Source organism: Crinia signifera, chromosome 6, assembly GCF_055691185.1.
Source record: "Crinia signifera chromosome 6, ASM5569118v1, whole genome shotgun sequence".
Taxonomy (NCBI): Eukaryota; Metazoa; Chordata; class Amphibia; order Anura; family Myobatrachidae; genus Crinia; species Crinia signifera.
The window spans coordinates 129928577-129953452 of NC_139222.1; the positions used below are offsets into that span (position 1 = coordinate 129928577).

The window sequence follows — 24876 nt, forward strand, 5'->3', positions numbered from 1 at the left end:
GACTGTTGGGATGCCTTGAGGAATGCAAGTTGCCTTGAGGAACAGCAAGTTGGTCGACAATCATTAGGTCGACATGGGTCAAAGTCGACAAGTCATTAGGTCAACACAAGCATTAGGTCCACAGTCAAAAGGTCGACATGGGGTTTTTCACTGTTTTTTTTCCAGCCGACAGGCGGTATTTCATGACCTACCATCCACTATGGAGTGGTGGAAGAATAAAATAGTGTGGCGAGCGCAGTGAGGCACCGTGCCTGAATCATTGCGAGCGAGGGGATGAGGTGCACTGGAAACTGTGTCCATTTCGACTTTGTTGCCATTTGGGTAAAAAACAGTGAAAAACCCCATGTCGACTTTTTGACTGTCAACCTAGACACCGTCAACCGAATGCTTGTGTCGACCTAAACCCATGTTGACCTAATGACCGTCTACCAACTTGCTGTAGACCAAAGGATCCCAACCCCTTTTGGGAACCTCTACTCTTAAAAGTCCATACACACTGGGTGCTTTTGCCCAGCGTGTATCCTGACAGATTTTAGGGGAAAAATTCCTAGGCTGAAAAACGCTCAGTGCATATACACTGAGCGTTTTCCACCCCTTTAGCGATTTTACCAGGAATGGATGACTTTCCAAAGCAGGACGCTAAGGAAAGCCGCCCACAAACTGCTCATCTTCCGCGCATTAATGCTCATCGTTGCCCCGTACACACTGGGTGTAAGCAGCTCGAACGAGTAAACTGATCTGCTTCGTGTATGGGCCTTTAAGATACAAATCAACTCCAAGGAGAGCATTTTATCGTTTCCTATGAATGTCAAGAAATAAACTTGTTTCTTCTCTCTACAAAGAGCTGCTGAGGAAAGGGTAACATTCAGATTTAAATCTTCATCTTAAAAATGGATATTAAAAATGAGAGTTCTCTTTAAAAAAAAAAAAATTATAATAATGTTTAGCACAGAATTAATTTACTATTACTGTATTTTTAACGTCCATAGTATGCTGCACAGATTTCATATGTGATAAAGTGCAGTAAAGTGCACCTTTGATAAAAATTTAAACCTTAAGAGAAAACAGGCTTACCATGAGCAAGCATTCATAATATCAGTGGTTCTCACCTCCTGTCCTCACCTACCACCAATCATGTCACATTTTCTGGATAATGAAGACCTGTTGGGAATACTATCAGGGATGAATAAAAATAGGTTGAGTATGTGTTTAGACATTTAGCCACCCCATAATTTTCTCAAGTTTTTTTTAATTAGGTCAGTGTGTGTGTTGTGTTTCATTAACTGGGACGGGGGACCAGGGCCGGCGCTACCCGCTCAGCAGAGGATGCAAAGCAGGTAGGCAGTGCAACTAATTTCGGCAACTGGTGTGGGCACATGTATAGTCAGCGCTACTAATGTCAGCAACTGGTGTGGGCGTTATGTATAGGCAGTGCTACTACTGTCGGCAACTGGTGTGGGCATTATGTATAGGCAGCACTACTAATGTCGGCAACTGGTGTAGGCACATGTATAGGCAGCGCTACTACTGTCGGCAACTGGTGTGGGCGTTATGTATAGGCAGCGCTACTACGGTCGACAACTGGTGTGGGCATTATGTATAGGCAGCGCTACTAATGTCGGCAACTGGTGTGGTCACGTGTATAGGCAGCGCTACTGCTGTTGGCAACTGGTGTGGGCATATGGTTACACAGTGCTACTAATGTCGGCATCTGGTGTGGGCATATGGTTACACAGTGCTACTAATGTCGGCAACTGGTGTGAGCACTATGTATAAGCAGAGCAACTACTTTTGGCAACTGATGTGGGTGTTATGTGAATAAGCATCCCTTCAAATGTGGGCATATCTAGGAGTAAATCGAGGAATTATGTGTGGCATAATGTGTGTCAATGTCATATGGGCATTATGGTGCATGGCATATTTTGTAAGGGGAATTACGGTGTGTGGCATAATTTGTAATGGGCATTATGGTGTGCTGCATATTGTGTAAGGGGCATTATGATGTGTGGCATAATGTGTAATGGGCACTGAGGTGTGAAGCATAATGTGTTATGGGAATTACGGTGTAATTGGTATTTTTATGTGACCATGCCCTTTCCCCATGAATCCACACTCCTACATTTGTGTATGCTCCTACGGCACAAACTCTGCCTCTTTTTTAACTCATGGCACCAAAATGGCTAGTTACAGCTGTGTAAGGTGAATAATATTGTGCTACTATGTGGTGTAATTTGGAGTGGGAGAACTATTGTGTGGCCATTCCCCTTGTGAGATCACACATTTTCCTTTTGGTATGCGCTGTCCCTTTGTAAAGCTTGGGTGGGCGCAAATTTATAGTTTGCAGGAGGGCGCCAAACTCCCTAGCACCGGCCCTGCGGGGGACCATGAACTGGGTGTATGTTTGCATGCAAGCAAACCAGGTGATGTGTGCAGGAGTATGAATTGTGACCAGACTTCCTCCCAGCCAGCATCTCACGTACTATCTTGGTGGGCACAGGTAGAAAAGGGGGAGACTTGCCTCTAGTGGCAGTGTGGGCCAGAGTTGAGAGCATCTCTGTTGCGGCAAATAAGCAGCACTGTGCTGAGGTTTCCTTCAGTCCTGCATGACTTCTGGCCACACCACAGTGCCAGCTGAAAGAGATGTTTTTCTGGTTTGATCTACCAAGAAATATTGAGCCCAATTCAGACCTGCTGGCTGGGCTGCGAATGTTCGGAGTCCAGCAAGCAGGTAGCCGCCGAACACACGCCCCCACCCCTGTGCACGCATATGCAGCTGTGCACACATGATTTCCCCCTGCTCACAGCACTGAGTGAGCCAGGACTCACTGGTGCTGTGAAGGCAGCTGGGAGAAGGAGGCCACGGAGGACATCAGCGGGTCTCCCGACAGCCGGGGAACGTCTGCTGTTGTTGGACTATCTGACTCAGAGGCAGAACTCTGGGAGGTAATGGAGTCATCTGCCGCCTGGCTTCTGCTCCCAAGGGGGCACCTCTCCTCCCCATACAAGAATAAATCAGTTATTTAAAAGCCAACGATATTGATTCTGTGGCTGAGTTTTGAGAAATATATGTGTTATCTATCTATATAAATATATATTTTATATAAGGTTTTATTGTGTTGTGTATGTGTGTGTGTCTGTGGGCGGGGGACACCAATATATATCTTGCCGCTGTCAACTGGTACGAACTTACACCACTGATCTGACTGGCTGCAAATACACAGCCCTTTTGATTGGTTCTGAATCGGCTCTGTAGTGTGGGGAGAGCACTACATCATAAGAACATTTATAAATACCACAGCAGCATTCTCTATAGATACTTACTATACCAAGAGGCACACAGAACATACTCCAGAACATGTGGTCTATGAAAATATAAACAAATCATATAAACAATCACGTGTTCCAACTGTCCCAATCTGGTTTATAGCAATTCCTGATAGTTTTAGCCTCCCCCACATTGTGCTGCGGCCAACTAATCTAAGATACCCAAACTAGCAGTATAAATTGTTGCTTGTTTGTCAGCTATAAGTGAGTCTTCAAGATGTGCTTACCATGTATCTCAGAACAGTATAGAAAAGACACAAATTAAAAGTTCTTTGTCGGAAGGAAGGGAAAGGGGGGAAAATAAGAATATCGTATCACACATACACCAAATTCATAAATCATCTTTGCCATACAGTATCATTCTACATAGGAGCGTAAATACATTGTCACATTTATAGCCTTTTGCTTCTATGCATGGATTAGTGAGTATCTATACTGCAAAGAAGCACACACACAGCCCCCTCTACTATGAGAATGTGAACAGTTTTCAAGGAGAAAAACCATGAATTTTTTTTGTTCATAAATAAAAAACAGAGTCTTACAATACAATTTATCCAACACAATGAGATATCCGACTTACTTTTTTTTTTGGGAACCCAGCTTCCCGATTGTCAATAATAACCAGCCCTTCCTGCATTTATTACCCCAATGTTCAGTCATTTGGGCTGGGATTTCGTAAGGTCACAAGCCTGAGTTGTGTTATACCCAAGCAGAGTTCAATGGTTATTCCATAAAACCATTAGGAGCGAGATGATTCATGTATCAAATCTTGTTCCAAAGAGTACAAGCAGAGAAGCTGGTAATAAATAATTTAATTAAATAAAATGATAGGTAGAATCTGATTGGCTGTCATATGCAATTCCCAACCTGTCTGAACAGTGCTAAAATACCATGTTGGAACAGGCACTTTATTTAAAAAAGGAATATTAACAACCAGAAAAATGAAATAGGACAACTTGCTCATTTGGTGCATGATGAGAATGACAAAGCTATGTTTAACATGATAGGACAAGTTAAGTCCCACCATGCCTTGCCACAGTTTTGCTATTAGAGAATACATAAACTATGGCAATGCATGCTGGGATGTGTAGTTTTACAACAGCTGGAGGGCCAGAATACACTACTATCCCTTTTAAACCGTGATGCTCCCGTATTACACAGGTTCTGTGGCTGATTAAAACCAGGGGAAATGCAGGCTTGAAATCAGCCAGCTACAGAAGCTGTAGGATTAAAGGGATAGTAAGGTAAGCCTAAAAGGTGCCCATCCATGCTGCGAGTTATGGGCTCGATCACATCACACGGCACACGTTTTGCATGCGATCCGAGGGCAGTACAAAAAGTATGTACATCGCAGCATGTATGGCCACCTTTAAATGTAAGATTACTTCAGCTTAATCCAGCAGCATAAAAGTAGTGCAGTGCGCCCAGTGCTACCTTACTCCCTGAGTGCATGACAGCTTGCAGAGGTACCGAGGCTGCTGGCATTATGAAATGCAGCATTACACTGTGAGTGGCTGTACAGACTCCAGAGTGCGTGCATAGTGTCCAAAGGATAGCGGTAATGGCTGCAGGGGTAGGGCCAGAATCCAGAGTCATGGAGCAGTGATGGTACTACCCCCAGGATCCTGCACTTTCTGTTGGTTCCGCTCACACAATCCTAGTTATGCCCCTGGCTACATCTTTAAGCAATGTGGAGAGGGGGAGAAGTTTTGTTTATTATAGATGGTCAAGTAATTTTATTTTCACTGAAGTTGGTCCATAAGTAAGTAGGAGACATTTTCTTTTAATGCATACATTGGTCACTTTACCTGCATGCAATGGTCCAGATTGCCTGGATGGCCATTCCCAGCTGTGCAACATTTTGTGTAGAAGCAGAGAGAAGGCATTTACATAGCGTGTACACATTCTTTCTACACTGTCTTCCAGAAGGTAGCATAGATATTGGTCTTCATTTTTTTTTTTTTATCAAATATACAAGGCACTTCATAAAGATGGAAAGATTCTCTTAACAATTTTAGGGACAATACGGCATCTAAAGTAGACCAGGCATCTACATACAGTGGATGCATCCATAGTTTTATGCTAACAAACTCATGAGCATGTAGCTTATGAATCAGTCACCAGGAACTAGTACAGCACTGACAGAGGATAGGTCTCATGTGTGCTAGTCAGGCAGTTCAGCCAATTCATAGGCTGCATACTACTGGAGCCCACAAAACCGTCCCCTCCACCCTGATATAGTCTATATAGCCACTACATTTGAGAAATGGCACAATGTTTTTGGCATTTTTCTGCCCACAGATCATTGGGTACACAAGTATTTTGTGCTCTTTAAAAAATATATTAAACAAAACCATAAAAATTAATTTTGATCAAAACAAAAAGACCCACTGACCAACCAAAGATGTGCAAAATACTACATAGCGCTGACACAAAACACACACAGACAGCCATGTACAACTAGGATAGGGAGTGACAAACCACAGACATAAAAGGACTCACACTCCGCACATAACAGCCACTGTCAGATCTGGAATTCCTTAGAAACTGAACTTCATGTGGTTCAACTCTTTTTCCATTTTTACTTCTGTAATTGGCATCATTATCACATCCACGCGAGTGTGAGGAGGGAGCACACCGTAATATAATTAAAATTATATTGTACAAAGTCTATATATATATATATTTATATAATATATAATTCATTTTTGTAACTTTTTCCCATCTCATTGTTGGGGAATTCATTACGACGATTCAAAGTCTAAAACGTACGACCCGCGAGGAAGGTCCCTGTTGCTGCTTCCCTGTCGCAGCCCTAGGGATAGATGTGGAAATCAGTACTGGAGCAGGTACATATTTAGGTCCTTGAATTGAACAGTATTCATCGCTTCTGTATCCACATATTCTCCTCTGGAACCGCAGCAAGGGATAACCGTGCCCTACCCAAACAGAGGCAATACTCCATCCCACATCATAAAGATGGACACCATGCCTCCTTTGCAGGTGTTCTCCAATTATAGAGAAACTGGAGGGCAGATACGTAAGGGACACATGTTCAAAGAGCAGCATTTTAAATTCATCCCTTCCTATGCTGTGGGATGAGCTTCTAGAGGGTCATTATCTTTCTGCTCCCCTTCCAATATTAAATTTTCCAACAGTATTGATAACGTAACAAAAAGAAAAAAAAATGATGTGGGTTCCAAAACATGACTGTGGTGGCCGTGTGTGTTCTTACATACAGGCGGGAAGTCCCTCTCCCCTCACCACTACCACAGTAAGCTGGCGCATTTTCTTGTGAATGAGTCCACTGGGAAACCCACACAGGAGTGGTGAAGGGAGCCCCAGGGTGCATCTCTTCTCATAGGATGGCACAGCATCTGCAGAACCGTTGCCTGCTTCCCCCAACTGAAGGAGGAGGTGTGACTGGAGCAAAGTAGGCGTGGACCTTTATGTTAGGGAGATGTGTCTGAAAAAGGAAAAAGGTGGGATAGAAGGTACATGATTAACATATCACTTTGCAGACTTGTAGAATCAGACATTTCCCTCTAACCCTTCTTACAAAGAAAAATAAAAAGATTTATTCTCACCCGAAGCCGCTTGATGCCAGCTCTTGTGATTTGTTGGCAGTCATACAGTTCAATACGTTCCAGGCTCTGGCAGCTTTTGAGGTGTTCCAGGGATGCATCAGTAATTAGAGGACAATTATCTAACTCAATGACCTCCAACCGATCGTGGGCACAAGCACCATTACCCAAGTGGCGGATTCCATCATCTGTAATTAACTCGCAGTGGGATAGACTCTGTGTGCATAGAGAAGCATTTATGGACTGTAATCACACTCTGCCATTCACATGCCCATGTCTCTTAACGGTTATTGTATAATGTCTAGAAGTAAAATGTGGAACAGATCACAAGCCTAAAAAACAACTGACCGAAAAGCTTGGGGACCCTGGTACAGCTACAGTACCACTCAACATGCAAAATGTTCACTACCACTCTAAAAACCTTATGAGAAACGGGACATATCCGGATACTGCACTGACTGCACCATTCTTGGGCGCTAATTCTTATCCTCCCCTTGCTGACAAGAAGTTACAAAAGCAGACACTGATGATCATAAACAGAACTACATAGAGCAATCACAGATGGTCATCTATGATCAAAACTGTGCTTATTATAGCATGGACAGTGTACAGGATCTTTGCAATGAAGGCTGTAGTACTACGGCAGATATATGCTAAAGCCGCAGCTGATGAAATTTGTACAGAGACACTTCCCAGATTTGTGGAGGTTGTTATAGCACCAAAAGGGGGACCAACTCCATATTAATACCATGATTTCAGAAGATTGTTGAGATACCTTGTAAATGGATTTGTAGAAATCTAAATGCAAATATAGTATATCTATAAATATATTGCTTCTTTTAATTGCCACCCGGTTGGCCAACTATCAATTTAATGTGTGGCGTGGGTCACACATTTAAGACTCATGATATAAGGCCAGGTTCAAATGTGGATACAGCTGCTGCGGGAAGACATGCTAATGCTGCAGGAGGTGTCTTCTGAAACCAGATGCATCCGGTCAGCTTCGGATAATCTGGCCGGCCATCGACCATGTGAGTAACCTTAATGTTACTAAAGACAGCTGAAGTTTTTACGCAGCAGAGGTCAGAAAATCTGTATCTGAATACACAGGCCACGACAGGCCTATAAAATGGGGCACTCGTCCCTGTTTTCTAAAGCACTCACCATTGCCGCAACAAAGAACCATAGTAGGTCAATCATGTTGCAGCTTAGGGGACACCATAACCTACATCACACCCACTGATCTGCACATGTGCAGTGTTGATCCTTAACAGATCATTTATCATTGGCTATGTACACACTTTTCACATGGGACATGTGTACCTATAGAAGGCCTCAAATTCAGTCCCTTGCTGGCCAGGGATTAGGGAGATTGTTAGGTCCATCATCTGTCTAATGTATAGTCTGTATATATTCTTACACTCCTGTGCGCTGTGGTCTATTTTCACACAATAAATATTTAATTCAACTTGAAAAAAGTTATCTGCATTGTAACTTGATGCTAGTCCACTATACCACGACGTGTTACTCATTCTAGTTCTGTGGCTAATATAAGAAAAACAGGGTTCCAAAAGAACTCCAGTAAACCACTTAATCTATTTCATCCAGACATTCATCACTAAAGCTTAAGTTTTCAACCAAAATTAATACATCAATGAACAATCACACTTTGGGCAAAATGTAATATGGTGCAATTGTGGGTCAAATTTGTACATTTATTTAAAATCGCACATTTAGTTACGTGCAATTTGTGGTAAAAAAAAATAATAAAAAAAATCACACGTTTTGCTGTGACAAAAAAACAAAATAGGTAAATTGTAATAGGTTGCAATTTTATAAATCTCAGGCGGGGATTTGTACCCATTACATCTCACCCGTTATGTCCAAATGACTAAGAATGTCCATTAAGAGAACTAGCAATAATAGTTTACAATATAGGCCCTTATTCAGATCTGATTGCAGTACAAATTTGTTCTCAAAATGGGCAAAACCATGTGCCCTGCAGGTGGGGCAGATGTAACATGTGCAGAGTTAAATTTGGGTGGGGTGTGTTGAAACTGAAATCTAAATTGCAGTGTAAAAATAAAAATCACACAAATTTAACTCTCTGCAATCAGATCTGAACAAGGTCCATTAGCGTTTCAGGGATCACTGTCCCGGTCATCAGAATAACATACATATATAATATATACAATATAAGTGGTCGTGATGTGCTTTAGTAAAAAAAAAAAAATTCTGTGTCCCCCCCTCCATTACCATCCGATTTTAGTGTGATTCATTTATTCCGTGAAAATTCTGCAATTTTACATGCTATATTATTAGGTATCCGCTTAAATAAATTCATTGTATACTTTTATCTAATAGGTCAGTCATAATTTTAAAGAACAGACAACTAAGGTCCCTTTTATACCCTATCCTTTGATAACATATGGCATTTTCTGATACTCACCAGCACCTGCAGCCTTGGACAGTGTATTGAGAGCTGGATGAGGGTGCTGTCTGTAATCTACAACAGAACAGGGAGTACAGTGGTGAGAGCAGAGCATCTCCACAGGACCTCCACCCAGTATGCGCAAGTCTTCAACCGATCCCCTTTATCTTTAGTAAAGAAAACACTGCTCACCTGTACACATTCCTCTAGATCCATCTTCTCCAACTCATGGCAATTCTAAAAGAAAAATTAACGAGATAAGACTAGAAATATGGCAGCAACAATGATAAAAAGTTCATAATGTGAAGGCAATGAGAGAGCAAGTATTCTAATAACTATTGTCACCAGAGGTGTAACTAGACCTTCGTAGGCCCCATTACAAAAGTTTGTATGGGCCCCCTATTTAGCAATGGTTGGTAATAAATTAATATAGCACATATACTTTAGACGGTAAAGATGGGCCCCCTTCAGCTCTGGGCCCTATAGCAGTTGCACCCCTTGCACCTATGGTAATTAAGCCTTTGATTGTCACACATATGACATTAAAACACGGCATTCTTGCTTTATTAAAGGCCAGTTTGGGTTTGCCATTGCCTATAAAACTACACTTAAATGACAGGTCCTTACTAGTTAAACAGATTTGACAAAAAAAGCTTTTTTTTTTTTTTTTTATAGCTGATGAGCACATGTCCCTATTAACCACTTGCCTGACATGGTCACATCAGCTGCAACCACAACAGGCTGGTCTTTGCCCGACATTGTCACATATGAAATTACCTTACAAAAAAAAAACACTGTGCAGCTGCCGGAAGAGAAACTCCCTTTAGCTGCCACTCTCCGAGAGACCTCTGGTTCCTAAGCTTCCTGCCTCCCACTCCCACCAGTGCTTGCCACGGTGCGGATCAGTCATCCCAGCAGCACCTCCCAGCTGGCGGCTGAGGAAATGCAAATAAAGCAGTCCCTTACCTTTTCAATCTGAACCCTGGGAAGCTGCAGTGAGATGTTCCGTTCACCAATGTTTTTGCCGGTGTCCTGAGTATTTTTTTTTTTATTGTTTGTTTTTACATAAAATCTTATTGGATATACTTTAAATAAGTTTTCTTAATCTAATTCAATCATAAAAACCTCTATATCTGAGCTTTTTTGGGGGAAAGATATCAGTCATAGACTACATGGGTATTTCTCAGTTCTTATATTGGCTAAGATTCTTGTAACTAACTCATACACATGGGGTGTGTAAAAAAAAAAAAAAAAATATTTTGCCAGGAAAATAAAGTAAAACAGAATAAAAAGAAATAATTTACTACTGAAGAAAATTGCAGAATCACACCTAAATAGAGCCACACCCACTAATTTGCATAGCCAAATATTTGTGGACATCTTTTATATTTGACATTGTTCAGCACTGTCCTTCACATTAATCACTGAAGCTTATCTCTACATTTAAAGTTAATCTCTGCAAAACTCCACTTCAGGCTAACCTCCCAAATTCCACAAGGCCAGTCCTCTGATAATGGCTTCAATCACAGAGATAGGCAAGATGGATTTTGATCTCTGAAAACCATAAATACAAAATACACAGACAACACAGAAATCCGATCAGCCTTACTTTCGCCAGAGTGGTGAATCCCAGATCTGTCAGCTGTGAACATCGAGCTACTTCAAGTATTCTGCATGAAACAGATTCAATAGATCACACAGGGACGTGATTTAAATTTATAATGAAACACTCCTATAAAATCAAGGTAATTAATTATCCTTACAAAAGTCATCTCCAGTAATTGCCTAACAAATAATTAAAAGTTTACATGGGATAAACTTCTTTACTGATCACTACACTTAAGGCTCCCATACACTAGGCCGAGGTATCCCATTCAGTCTCGTAACCTTGGCAACTGACTCAACAGCTCCCCAGCAGCTAGATCGCATCATATGTGGTCATTCTACATAAAATATATCGCAGGCGTTCCCATTCACCACCCAGGGATATGATCTATCTTTGGTGCAGATTTCCAGATCCAAGGCCAGATTCTCTAAACTTCAAAAGTGATAAAATGGAGAGTTATAAACAGCCAGCCAATCAGATTGGCTGGCTGTTTATCATTCTCCATTTTATCACTTCTTGAAGCTTAGAGAATCTGGCCACCAATCTGATTCGCATGGGACCGTGCATTGGATTGGAATCATAAGTAAATAACATACAGTTTGACGCTTAACACAATTTATCATCCCGATGCACTGAAATCATGTAGAAAAGGACCAAATGGCACAAGTGTATGGGGGCCTTTACTCTGTCAATCTTATGATACATACTAGATGATTTGATATTCTGAGTGGTCAAAATTAGCCAAATCGTTTGAAAAAAATCATCTGGTGTGCCAATACTATTCAGCTGATGAGAAGTGCTCCTGACGGTCATTGAGCACATGTGCTGATCTTTTGAACATACAGGAAGATATGTAAATATAGTTAATGACCGCAAATACTCCTAGAGGTGGCCACAGATCTTTTGGAAGATTCCACAGTGTGTATGCACTAGATGGTTTGTCCCTGAGCTCCGGGGAGTAGGTTGGAATTTGTTAATGAGATCATACAGTTTCCAAGTCATCTGTTGTATACCCAGCTTAAGGTAAGTGATCAGTCAGATGGGTCTTCTAATTTGAATAATACCATTTCAGTCTCATATTTTAAGAGTTTTTCACCAGAGAGACATTTTATTATCTTGATTTATCTATGTCCTTATCCAGTTCTACATAATGGGTTGTGTTTTTCACAAAAAACATTATATTTTTTGGTAGCAATTGGATAAAATACAGATCAGTTCAGCTCTGTGCATTGGCTCCACACAGCAGCATAGGGATGATACAACAAAAAAAGAAAAGCAATAAAAGCAAGCCGCTCTTTTGGGAGACATGAAGGTCTTGGTGAATAAGTTTAGTAAAAGGTTAAAGGAGTGACTGTTAAACTAAATAAAGTGATCTCAAAGTTCAAAAATACTCTCAGGCCAAAGTCCTAAAGGTGCCCATACACGGAGCAACGTTCTCCATACGTTTTGTACTGGGTTGCATCGCATCTAGTACAAAAAGCATGTGATGTGCTACAGCAGCATGGTTTTTGTAGTAGATGCAATATGATCAAGTACAAAAAGAACGGGCTGCACATACTTTTTGTGCTGTGCGATGCGATTTGCATGGGAGCGCACATCATACAGGGAAAACATTTTGTGTATGGGCACCTTAAGTAGTGAGGATTGAATGAAGCAATGTACTGAGCACAGTAACTTTTTCTGCTCTCTGCCCTTTAGGACCATTTGGCCTTGTTACTTGGCCTGCACTTTTGTTTTTTCATTGAAGGGGAAGATATCAGGATAATAAAATGGCCAATCACAGAATAGCTTCTGTGTGTCAAATTTAACATGTCCTGTAAATACATATTTATAAATGGCGGTACTTGTGCATTATCACGGCGACGGCGTGCACAACGTAGTTGGCGTAGTTCAAAGGCTACGTAGTCAGAGTCAGCCAACGTAGTCGTAGTAAGGCTGCGTAGCAAGTGTAGTGTAAAGTAACAAGTGTAGTGACCCAGCGGCAGCCCAGCGTAGTCATCCAGTCAGGCAGCAAAGTCACCGTACTGTCCCCGGCATCCCTGGCAAGCCTAGTGAGCGCCTCTCACACAGCGCCGGTAACCCCTGCACTGGTGGATGCCGGCGTTGGTGGAGAGGAGTTCCATCTGCCTGAGATGTATAAGTGTCTCGGATGCTTGTGCGTCTCAGTAATTCTTGAGGCAGGGTACGTCAATCCTGCAGGTGCCGGCTTCAGGGAGACGGACAGGGTTAGGGGTTCGGTAGCATGTGCATTTCGTGCACAAAGGGCGGTACAGTGCGCAAGTGGGTTTCATGCACAATAAAAGGATGCATTTGCCAGTGCTCCATGTTACATACTGGCAAATGCCTCCATTTCAAACCCCCACTATCCACGCCAGCCAGAAGTGAGAGGTACGACCTGTTCATACCCCCACTGTCCACATCAGCGTGGAGTTGATTGTCTAAAGTGCGCAAATCACCGAGACCGAAGCATGGCGAGCACAGGCAGTCCTGTGAGGGGACGCTGAATACACGGCAAGTAATATGCGTCCGCTCCCCATGCTTGTTTTACGTGTGTGCGCGCCACGCTTCGGGCTCGGTGGCACGCTGCGCTCCCCACACTTTATAAAATCCACGCCAACGTGGATAGTGGGGGTATGAACAGGTCGGGAGGATGTGTACCACGTTCGCTCGCCACGCTTCGGTCTAGCGTGGATAGTTAGGGTGTTTACAATGCTGAATGACCATGCTAACTACATAAGCTCTAACTAGCCGCGAACGTACTGACTATGGGAACACCACACTGATACGGATAGGGACGCTGACTAGGCTAACTAAGCGGGCCGCGGGAACACTACCCTGATTCTGACAGGGACACTATGCTGACTACATAACTGGCGCAGTGATAATACACAAGTACCAAAATGGCCTATATCTTTCAGTTTTTATGCAAAGAATAGACTAAAACACTGGGGCAGACGTATTAAGCCTTAACAAGAGATAAATGCATTGGTGAAAAAGAGAGAGAGAGAAATGTCCAGCCAATCAGCTCCATACTGACTTTTTTCAAACACAGCCTGTAACATGGCAGTTAGCAGGTGATTGGCTGGACGTTTATCTCTCTTTATCACCCTTGTATTTATCTCTTGTTAAGGCTTAATACATCTGCCCCAATGTTTTAATCTATTCTTTGCATATCATATAATGCAACCTTGCTCTTACCTGAGCTGGGGGCAGTTCTGTCCCAGTGCATTAAGAATGGAGTCTGTGATATTGGAGCAGCCGGAGGCGCAAAGTGATTGTAGCTTGTGACATCCACGGCATATCGTGATGAGTCCATCATCTGTTATTTGCTGCTGGGACAGAGGCAGTGAGAGCTGGGACATAGGCTGAAAGTAATGCCACCTAGGCTATGGCATAGGTGAGGGGCAGAGACAGTATATGAATACAACACAATGCGATGGGTGGGTTGGGGAATAATGTGGGCAAGGTTTAACAGAAAGTCTAGAATGCAATTAGGAGGCGGCAAAGCAAAGCATGAAGGTAAATTAGCAGAAGTTGTCAAAAATCAGATTACAACAATGAGATGAATAGGCTCTGAAACACAGAGTTAATTTGCGGACATGTCCCAGCTATGTCAATTACCTCAAGATGTAGCAAATAGAAGAAGAGGGGTCTGGAAGGTCAGTACACACGGAACCAGCTATCTGGATCTGAGAGCTGATCACACAAAGCTTAATGATAGAAGTACTCCATAAAGAAAGACATACCACAAATGTGCCCCTATTTGCTACATATGGGGGTTGGTAACATGATAGGAACACATCCAAAAGTAGACCTGTATGTAGATTAGCCACACACATGTGAGGACATTAAATACACTGGATTGAGTGACCCAAAAGCATGGATTAGTAGCTACTTTTATCTGGTCGTTTTAGGTCCAGAGAAGCAAATCCAGATATTCAGTGGGAGTGGCAGAAGAATGAATATTGGGTAGACTAATGATACCACAAAGATTTACTGTCAAGACTTTGTGTTTGGCATTTGATCAGACAGATTGTCTGCCCCAAGACATCCCACATAGCGGTCATTCTGGTCATAAATATCACATTAGCATATAAAAATCAGCATGTGTTGCAGATATGGAGAAGCCTTGTATGAGGATTCTCTATGAAACAGTGATTGTAGAGAGTTTAGGAGATTAAAGGGGAGATTGATTAAACCTTTTAAAGAAGATAGGTGGATCACATTTATGTTACCATTTTCTAGAATACTGTATACCAGATACGGGATCGCTAGAATCTGGGCAGCCGCTCCACTTGTCTCTTTACAAGATTAGTTGCATTTCACCAACACAAAACAAACACTTGTCATGAAGACACATGCCAGCAAATGTGCTATGTAGCAGGTACACACAACACACACCACACCACATCACCGTGGCGAGTCCACTTACTGAACAAGCCTGTAGATTTAATGTGACAAGCTCTGGACAGTGTGATCCAATATACTTAAGAGCCTCATCTTCCAGCTAGAGAGGAAAGAGAGACAGATGGTGAATCATACATGTATGCAGAGCCTTACAGGGAAGATGGTTACCATGCCCCCACACTCACAGGTGTTTTACAAGGCACTGGCAGCCTGAGTGCTTCTACTTGTACATTGCCAATCAAGGCTTAGCTAACATTTGATCATTTGTTTTATTTTAACCTATTTTTTGTATTAAAGAATCTTATAGGTTGTTGGGATTTCTGTGTCAACAACTGATTGTACACCCACTGCTACAGAAGAAAGTCAAAAACCTGGCACATATGCTTTTCTATAAGATTAAATATATTGTTTCCTCAACTTTAAATATAATTTCTTATTAAACAACAATGCTCCCCATATCTAGCATATGGGAGGGGGGGGGGGGCTAGATACTGCTTCCTGCATTAGTGTTCTTCATACACTTAAATGGCTTCCCGCATTTATGCAGAGTCTACAGGCTTCAGGAAAGGAGAGGAGCAGGGAGTAATTACGGATTTAACGGAATAATGGTAACAAACTAGGTGTTTAGTGTTATCAGACTAGTGCCCTTGGAGAGAAGTGCTAAGGAGATGTGTCCTCATACCTTGCAGCTTCTGTAGCACCAAGACCGCCACTTTTGGCATGCCAGGTAACAAGCAGCTTGGCCACAGCAAGAATCTTTTTTAAATACAACACAACAACTGTAATGGGCAACTACTAGATTACACTGATCAATCTGAAGTGCAACATTTGTTCATCGGTCTGGGACAGGGTCTGAATTTGTATACAAAGTGCTGCGACAAAGCGTTTTCATACATCATGTTGTGTTGTGCTCGATCTGCTACAAAAATATGCTACATTGCTCCTCTGAAAGCAGCTAAGTCGCTCTGGGTGCCTTGCGTCGTACATAGTGTACTGGGGATAGGTGTAGGAGGACACCTTGCAGTAGAGCATGCTTTCATAAAAACCAAGAAAAAGCCCCAGACACACTGTAGTTAACAAATGAGTAGATTAGAGTCGTCCTCTACCTTATCCAGTAGGAAGCCCTGGGCTTCGTACCTTCAGGGACTTGCAGCACATTTTTTACAGTTCTAGAACACTTCTCTGCTCTATGGATGTGACAATCCTGTACATACAGTGTAAACTTTGCAATTATGCATTTACACTTCTAGGACAACACAATTTCAACATGTGTTCCAAGGGGTGAATTAGAGAGTAAGTAAACACAAAACAATGAAAAACATTCACATTATCCAACTATCTATATCCAAACCCAAATATGTACCTTTAATCATCTAAGATGAATAGTAAATATGCAGGTGTGGGGATTAAGTATCACTCATAAAACATGAAATGGCAACTATAAAAGGAGGAAGAGCCAGATGCACCAATCAGCTCCTACCTGCCATGTCACAGACTATGTTTGAAAAATGTCACGCAGGAGCTGATTGGTTGGTTGTTTATCACTCTCCATTTTATCACTTTTGAAGCTTAGTGCATCTGGCTCGAAATCTGCTGTACTTTAAAGACATAGAATATTCTGAAAGTAATTGTTGCGGTAAACTACCAGTATTATAGCAATTTATATAAACTGTAGCCATTACCTGATATTGAAGTGCATCATAAAAACCAGCAAAATTGGTATCAATAAAGTTTGCCGACTTAAAGCACAATGCAATACAGCTTAGCCAGAAAGCAGTGCTCATGATGGTCAGCATAGCACACATTCCTATGGGCCTGATGCTGAGCCCGTCACAGCTCCAATTGCAGACTCTCTTTGCTGTGTATGCACAGTCTGTTGTAGCAAGGAGCCAGTGCAGACTATGCATGCTCTGCACTAGGAATATGCACCGCAATGGAGGAAACTAGAGTGGCTGGTTCACTTAATGCATGGCCAAATCTATTTCTAGGAGGCAACCAGAAATGCCCATGGGAGGGTCATAGGCATTCTATCCTAGTTTGAGCCATATGTATGGAGAAGGGAGACTTAATTATGGTGGAGCTTTGCACCTAGTATGGGGTAGGTGTGAATATCTAGACTAAAAATGATGGCGGTCTGATCATTTGCATGAAGCTTTATGGATACTTGAATTAGTACATGGTAGCAACTGTGGCTGAGGTGACCATCTGCATCTGTGGCTACTTTATGTCTGAATGAGAATCAGGCCCCATAGGTCAACAAACTTGATTAAAAACAAACCTGTAAAATTGTTTACAAACATGTTTATAAAAGCTTAATTGAGTCAATAAGTCCCCAAACTTTGTAGTAATGTGGCATTAATAACAAACTTTTTAAATAGTTTCATGTTACAGTCTTAAATGGAATTTGATGTAATCCCTGATCGTTACATATCTGTACTGTAAGGATTTTTCCTGTCAATAATTTTTTTTGTGGGGAAAACCTTTTAAAATAGCATCTCACACCAGATCAACAACTACATTCTGTTATGTCCAATTATATATGCAACTATTCAACAAGTGACACCAAGGTTAGCAGTAGTAAGAGCAATTAGTTGGTTCCATAAACAGCTATTCAGAATGAGCCGATTTCGGCCTCTATTAAGCAATTTTTTCCCTCCTTTTCATGTGGAACTTTTCTGGTTGTATTTATAGAGCATCTTATTCCTTTTATAAAGGCTATATTGATTGCATGAGCGGTTAACGTACACTCTTGACATAGTTTTTCTGAACATCTTATATGCCTTAATATTGATACTAAATTATATAAATGCCATGTTTATTTTTAGATCATTTATTTTTGCACATGATATCTGCGCTTTTTTTTTTAATTTCAGTTATTATTTAAGGAAGCCTAGGTACCCCCCCCCCCCCCTTTTATTGCGAGCTGCACCTCGGCGTGCTTTGACCTTGTGGAAGGGTTTTAAAATAAAAAAATCTGTTCCAGAAATAAAAAAGTTGATAAGAAAGTCACAATCGTAATTTTTGGCCAGTTCCGAGTTACATACGACAGCCTTGAGTATCGCAATTTGCACATTATACAAAGAACGCTGCATACTTAAGTCATAAAAGTAGAATAAAAAAATTACCATCTGCCGTTCTTTATATAATTACAATAATAGTGCCTACTTTTGCTCTTGGATGAAATGCATGGTCTATCGAAGGGTACAAGACATCTGGCATACCTGAGTGCAGCCTTTGAGGGACAGAAATCGCAGACCCCCACAGCCCTTTACCAGAGCCTGGATCCCATCCTTGCTGATCTGATCACACCATGAGATGTTCAGTTGCTCCAGGAGGGGGCAGCCCTCACTGTCATGCATAGAGAATGGGATGTTAAATCAGAAACCCTTTCATTTATAAAAAAAAAAAAAAGCTAAAATAAACCCAGTTAGAATAAATACAATTTTCCCACACCCCATTATTGTGCTACCGTTGACCTCTCTTTTTAATCCTTTATGCATGGTTTAAAGGTAACACGTCAGCAGGATTGGCCATCCTCTTGTAGTCTTAAGAGGTTGACACTATACTGAAGGGGTAGTCACAAGAAATTGAAAAAGAGCAGGCATTTCATCCTTTTCAGTTAAGCGTACACTCCAATGCTCAACAGACCAATCACAGATGTGTTCCTTATTATAGGGAGAAGCGTGCTTCTGACTGCCCAATGCAGGGTGTAAGGGGGCAGAGATAAGTTAGATATAACAGCAAAAGGGACCAATACATACTGTAACTCGGGCATGTCCAAACTATGGCCCTCCAGCTGTTGTGAAACTACAAATCCCAGCATGCCTTGCCATAGTTTTAGAATTCCCTAATAGCAAAACGTGGCAAGGCATGCTGGGACTTGTAGTTTCAAAACAACTGGAGGGACATGGTTTGGACATGCCTGCTGTAATTTATTTAGAATGTAACCATTCTTTAAGCGGTTTAAACAGAGTACGATACATAATGTTCAGTATAAAACATGTCTAGTTTTTGTCCTGCACTTTGTCCTAAGCTTTTTATTGTACAATGTTTTAGTCATCTGTCCCTTCCTCTATAGGCTATTCTTGGTAGACAAGTAAATTGTACATATTACCCTCACCTGAGAGCCTTGAGGGAAAGGTTGGTAATGGATGTGCATGATGCCAGGTCCAAATGTTTCAATTTACAGCAAAATTTGCTGAGGCTAGATGAGGTCCTGTGAGTAGGAGAGAAGAGAGTCAAGACATTACACAGCCCAAGTTTGAGAGCATATTTTAAGGGCTTTTCATTGGTGTGGCACACAAAGCTGTGAAGGTTGATGGACCTTTTGAAATTGGCTTCAAGGTAGAAGATCAAAGGTTCATATTTAGGCTAGTCCCAAGTCCTGTGCTAACCATACGAGATCAAAAATAGGGATATATAAAATATTTTTTATTTTATTGACAGTTTCTTATATAGCGCACACATATTCCACAGCGCTTTTACAGACAATATTTGAACAGTCACATCAGTCCCTGCCCCAGTGGAGCTTACAATCTATATTCCCTACCACATGTACACGCGCACACAGACATTCTAGGGTTAATTTTGTTGGGAGCCAATTAGACTACCAGTATAATTTTGGACTGTGGGAGGAAACCGGAAAACCCGGATTAAACCCACGCAAGTACGTGGAGAATATACAAACTCCACACAGTTAGAACCATGGTGGGGATTGAACCCATGACCTCAGTGCTGTGAGGCAGTAATGCTAACCATGACACCATCTGTACTGCCCCAATATGAAAGTCTCAAACTCTACTACAGCCCCTTGCTCGGATTAGATCTGACCCGCTTTTTTTAATGCACCTCATACTCAGAAGAGGGGCAGGAATTATGCATAGGGGCGATAAACTATGCCTGTGACAAGCAGCCTAGCGTTCTCTCAAATGAGCTGCCATACATGCGTCTTTGCAGAGAAGTGGCCACAGAGCTCTGGTCTCGATAGTATGATCATTAGAATGCAAGATTGGCACAAATCTCTTTCCCACTCCATGCTCTACTCTCACAGACTGGCCAGGACACAGCTTCTAGCCAAAGTAACTATATGGTCATCAATAAGACGTTAGCATATATTGCATTACCGAAAAACAAGGGAAATATTCAGGCAATGAATTTAGTGTGGACTTAAAAACAGAAGTAAAAGGAATGACATAGTAATTTAATTGCATGCTAACAGCAAATGTCTGCTTTAGAGATTTATGTATACTTTATTCCCATAAGCAAAGCCAGACTGGAATGTTAAGACAAATGGTTGCATTCAAAGCACCAAATCCCACAGTTCTCTATATGTCTGAAGGGAAAAAATAATAGTCCTAAAATAAATCTAATGTCCCATGAAGCCCAATTATTCTCTGTCTCAGGACTGCCTGTTCGATGGCACTATTGCAGCAGAAGCCAAATGGATGGAGCACAGGGGAGTACAGGGGGGAGGAGTTGCTGTACATGGTGGAAATATGCAGCATTACCCTAACTCATGTCTCCATATACACCTTTTAACAATGCAGCAATGCTTTTTACATTAGGAAACATTATGTATATTACATGTTCACAAAGGGATGCAGTTGAAATCCCTTGTCCACGACCCCCATAGAGGGAGAATAAATTAGTGTGCCGAGCGCAGCGAGGCACAGGGCCCACCGCGAGGCGAGCGATCCATGCCCCCCCCCCCCCTGTCGGGATTTTGAACGCCGGGATTCCGCACGCCGGGATTTCATAGCAATCCCGTTAACACAAGTAAGGTTCTATTGTAGACCCTTCAGAAAGGGCCATCTCCCATTGCAGCCAACTTACTAGAAAAGTTTGTGCAGCCCTCGTCTAAAGACATACCGTATATACTCGAGTATAAGCCGACTTTTTCAGCACATTTTTTTATGCTGAAAAAGCACCTCCTCGGCTTATATTAGGTTGAATACGGTAACTGTAGTTTAGACTGTGAGGAAGGAGGAAGTGGATCCAGGCCTAATGCTCCTTCCCACAGCCCTATTCCCCTCTAACTGCGCTGTACCTGCTCAGTTTGGGCTCCATCGGATAGCCAGATGTCCCCTGAGCATAGCGCTGTGCATTGCAGACCCGGTGGACAGTTTTTCAGCTTGCGGCCTACCATGACTGGTAAGCCGGGGCCTAAATTTCGGAGCCAGGCTGGGAATCGGGCTCCATAACGAAAATCGCGGACTTTTACAGCCGGAGCTGCACCTACTGACCCTGGACCTTGAGGGTCTGACTACCCTGCTAAGGTTTACCTGGTGCCTGGATCCCTGTACACACTGCTGGGCACTGGAGAGAGGTGGGAGGCATTGTGGAGGACTTGCTTCCTTCACAGTGACAGCAGCCATCTTTTGGATCAATCACTTTCTCCTCACTGTTAACCCCTCTACCATGGGTCCCACAACTTAAACCTCCCCTCAGTGTCAGTGTGTGTGTGTGTCAGTGTGCCCCTAGACCCTGTACAGTGTGTGTGTGTGTCAGTGAGCCCCTAGACCCTGTACACAGTGGCGTAACTATAGCACCGCGGGGGGCGCTGTGCATGTGGTGGCGCCGCTGGCTGCGGTGCTATAGTTACACCCCCCCCAATCCCCCGCAGACTTACCTATCTCGCTGGTCCCGGCGGCTCCGTTCTTCTGCTGAGGACCACCACAAAATGGCCGCCCCCATATAGCACATTGTTCTCTGAAACTGTCTGCTGTATGGGGGCGGCCATTTTGTGGTGGTCCTCAGCAGAAGAACGGAGCCGCCGGGACCAGCGCAATAGGTAAGGCTGCGGGGGATTGGGGGGGGGGGGTTTGCATGGGTGGTGGGGTGCCTGGTGGGGCGGCGGGGGGGGGGGGGGGGCGCCCAAAACTTAGCTACGCCACTGCCTGTACAGTGTGTCTCAGTGTGCCCCTAGACCAGGCATTCCCAACCACGGTCCTCATGGCACAACAACAGTGCAGGTTTTGTAGATATCCAGGCTTGAGCACAGGTGACTTAATTAGTATCTGAGGGACTCTGATTAAACCATCTGTGCTGAAGCCTGGATATCACTAAAACCTGCACTGTTGGTGTGCCTTGAGGACCGTGGTTGGGAATGCCTGCCCTAGACCCTGTGCATTTTCTACCCTAGGCTTATACTGGAGTCAATAAGTCTTCCCATTTTTTGTGGGAAATTTATGTGCCTCGGTTTATATTCGGGTGGACTTATACTCGAGTATATACGGTAACTACAGAAATATGCAATTGTATAAACACATGGGAATGTTGCTTTACTTATGCCATTTATAATTAAATATAAAAAGTACATGCACAGACTTATGGAAATTAATGGATTACTAAATACTTAAAATTAATAATGGTAGGTAAAATGGGTGAGTAGTGCTACTGTATATACACACAGAGAATATATTTTTTTGCTTCTTGAAACCAAGCAAAAAAAAAAACCACAAAGTATTAGGAAGCTGACATCCACAAAACAGATGTTAGATGGTTTGTGGGGAAAAAAGAAAGAAAAAGGGGAGACGAAAGCTGAACTTACCGTTATATGCATGAAAACCCATGCAGTTCCTCTTCCCTGCCTGGGGTGTCGCTGTCTGCTGCAGTGCTTCTAGCTTAGTGTGGTCTGTATATCAGCACTGATATGCAAACCAGACCTGTGCACCACAGCAGACAGCGACACCCCAGGCAGGGAACAGGAACTGCATGGGTTTTCAACGATAGCGGTGCTAGAATGAACACTATTTACAGTATGTTATTTTACCTGACACATCAGTGTCGATTTTTTATTCTCCCAGGTATAATGGACTTCTTACGTATTAATATGCATGGGTCTCACTGCCCCATGCCTCCCTATTTCTGCTGCTGAGCTAGAGAGGAAGAGAACACAGGTTCTTCTGCTATGAATGCTCTGGGATTGCCTGGTTGATGTCTACTTAGCTTGTGGTCTGAGCAATCCAAGGACTCAAACTAGCCAAAAATCCCTCCTAGCGACACATAGGGCCTAATTCAGACCTGATCGCAGTGCACATTTTGTTCGTAAATGAACAAAACCATGTGCATTGCAGGTGGGGCAAATTTAACATGTGCAGAGAGTTAAGGTGTCCACACACAGTACAATTATTGTATGGAATTTGGACTAGATCGTAGCGCATCACATTTGTTTTGCAATGCAACGAAATGAGATAAGATGAGATCTAGGGGGTTATTCAAGTTCCTCCGGTCCTCCGTGCATTCGCACGGAGGTCCGATGTTGCGCGCCTGCACATCGAAAGATGCGGGATGTTACCCGCAGGCATATGAATGGATGATTATGCTAAACATCCATTCACAGCCTGTGCGGGCAAACCCGCTCTGCGAGGGGGGGGGGGCGTTCATTCGCCGGGTGGGGTTTGGTGGATTTGCAAGGCTGCGATTTCGCAGCCTTGCGAATCAACCAGAGTAACCCCCCTAGTACAAAAAGTATGTGCACACTTTTTGAGCTGTGCGATGGGATGTGCGTGGGAGCACACATCTCATCGCACCCAGAAATTGTACAGTGTATGGGCACCTTTAGATTCGGGAGAGTTGTTTTGTTTCTGTGCAGGGTAAATACTGGATGCTTTTTTTTCCACTGTAATTTAAAATTTCAGTTTGAACATACCCCACCCAAATATAAATCTTTCTGCACATTTTATAACAGCCCCACATGCAGTTGGTTTTGTCCATTTACAAACAAAATGGATTAGGCCAATAGTAGGATGCAGGACTGTTTGGTTTTGCTGCTTACATTACCTCATAGGAGATTCCCTGGTACAATCATTTACCAAACAAAAGGAGGCACAACTGCAGCAGCTAAGAATCACCAACCATTAGCACCGATTACTTACTAAGCTCATGATCTCCTTAACGACCTTCTGAGTATGCCCTCATAAAATGCATTAGAACAGAAATAGTTGACCATACTCACGTGTCAGTGATTTTGGTGCAGCCATTCAGGTTTAAAACTTCAATATTCCTACAGTTCTGGGCAAAAGCTCTACAGTAAAGAGGGAAGAGGGAAAAATGCTTTAATAAGTGAAATTTTAAATTCCATATGAATGAGGGCTAAAAATGTAATTTTCTTGGCTGGCGGTCTGAAAGAAGTAAGAAAGTCTATTATTGGCATACCGTAGAGCATTATCCCCCACACCCAGGCATCCACGTAGACTGAGCTTGCGTAGAAAACCTCCACATCTTCTTGATATATTCTCTACCACACGACCCTGGGATAAGGGAAGATATTATATGGTGGAGACAAAACACAAGTACCAAAGACAATGAGAATATGCAGCCTGTCCAAAGAAGTGACCAGAAAATCATGATATACTAGTTACCTCAATGTCCCTTTGGAAGTCAAACAAATCAATTCGCTGCCAGTTGCTTCCATCGAGAGCAAGGACATTCCAGGCCTAAAGGAAAAAACAAATAAAACCCATATATCACCACAGATATTCTTAAGACAAACTCAACATTTATTATACCTATTAAAAATGGTG

At 42.5% G+C, this 24876-nt stretch overlaps 1 protein-coding gene across 1 annotated transcript in view; it reads right to left on the minus strand.

Moving 5' to 3' along the window:
• Nucleotides 1-4218: 4218 nt before the first annotated feature.
• The window catches only part of FBXL20 (F-box and leucine rich repeat protein 20), a 51400-nt gene continuing 30742 nt past the window's right edge, over nt 4219-24876 (minus strand). The window contains exons 3-14 of the mRNA XM_083150088.1: nt 24715-24789; nt 24509-24603; nt 24309-24377; nt 19473-19568; nt 18574-18700; nt 15378-15452; nt 14144-14274; nt 10949-11009; nt 9532-9576; nt 9358-9414; nt 6912-7124; nt 4219-6790 (exon numbers count right to left, since the gene is read on the minus strand). Coding sequence (XP_083006214.1) covers nt 6683-6790; nt 6912-7124; nt 9358-9414; nt 9532-9576; nt 10949-11009; nt 14144-14274; nt 15378-15452; nt 18574-18700; nt 19473-19568; nt 24309-24377; nt 24509-24603; nt 24715-24789 — 1152 coding nt within the window. The 3' untranslated portion in view covers nt 4219-6682. The remainder of the gene's footprint in view (nt 6791-6911; nt 7125-9357; nt 9415-9531; nt 9577-10948; nt 11010-14143; nt 14275-15377; nt 15453-18573; nt 18701-19472; nt 19569-24308; nt 24378-24508; nt 24604-24714; nt 24790-24876) is intronic.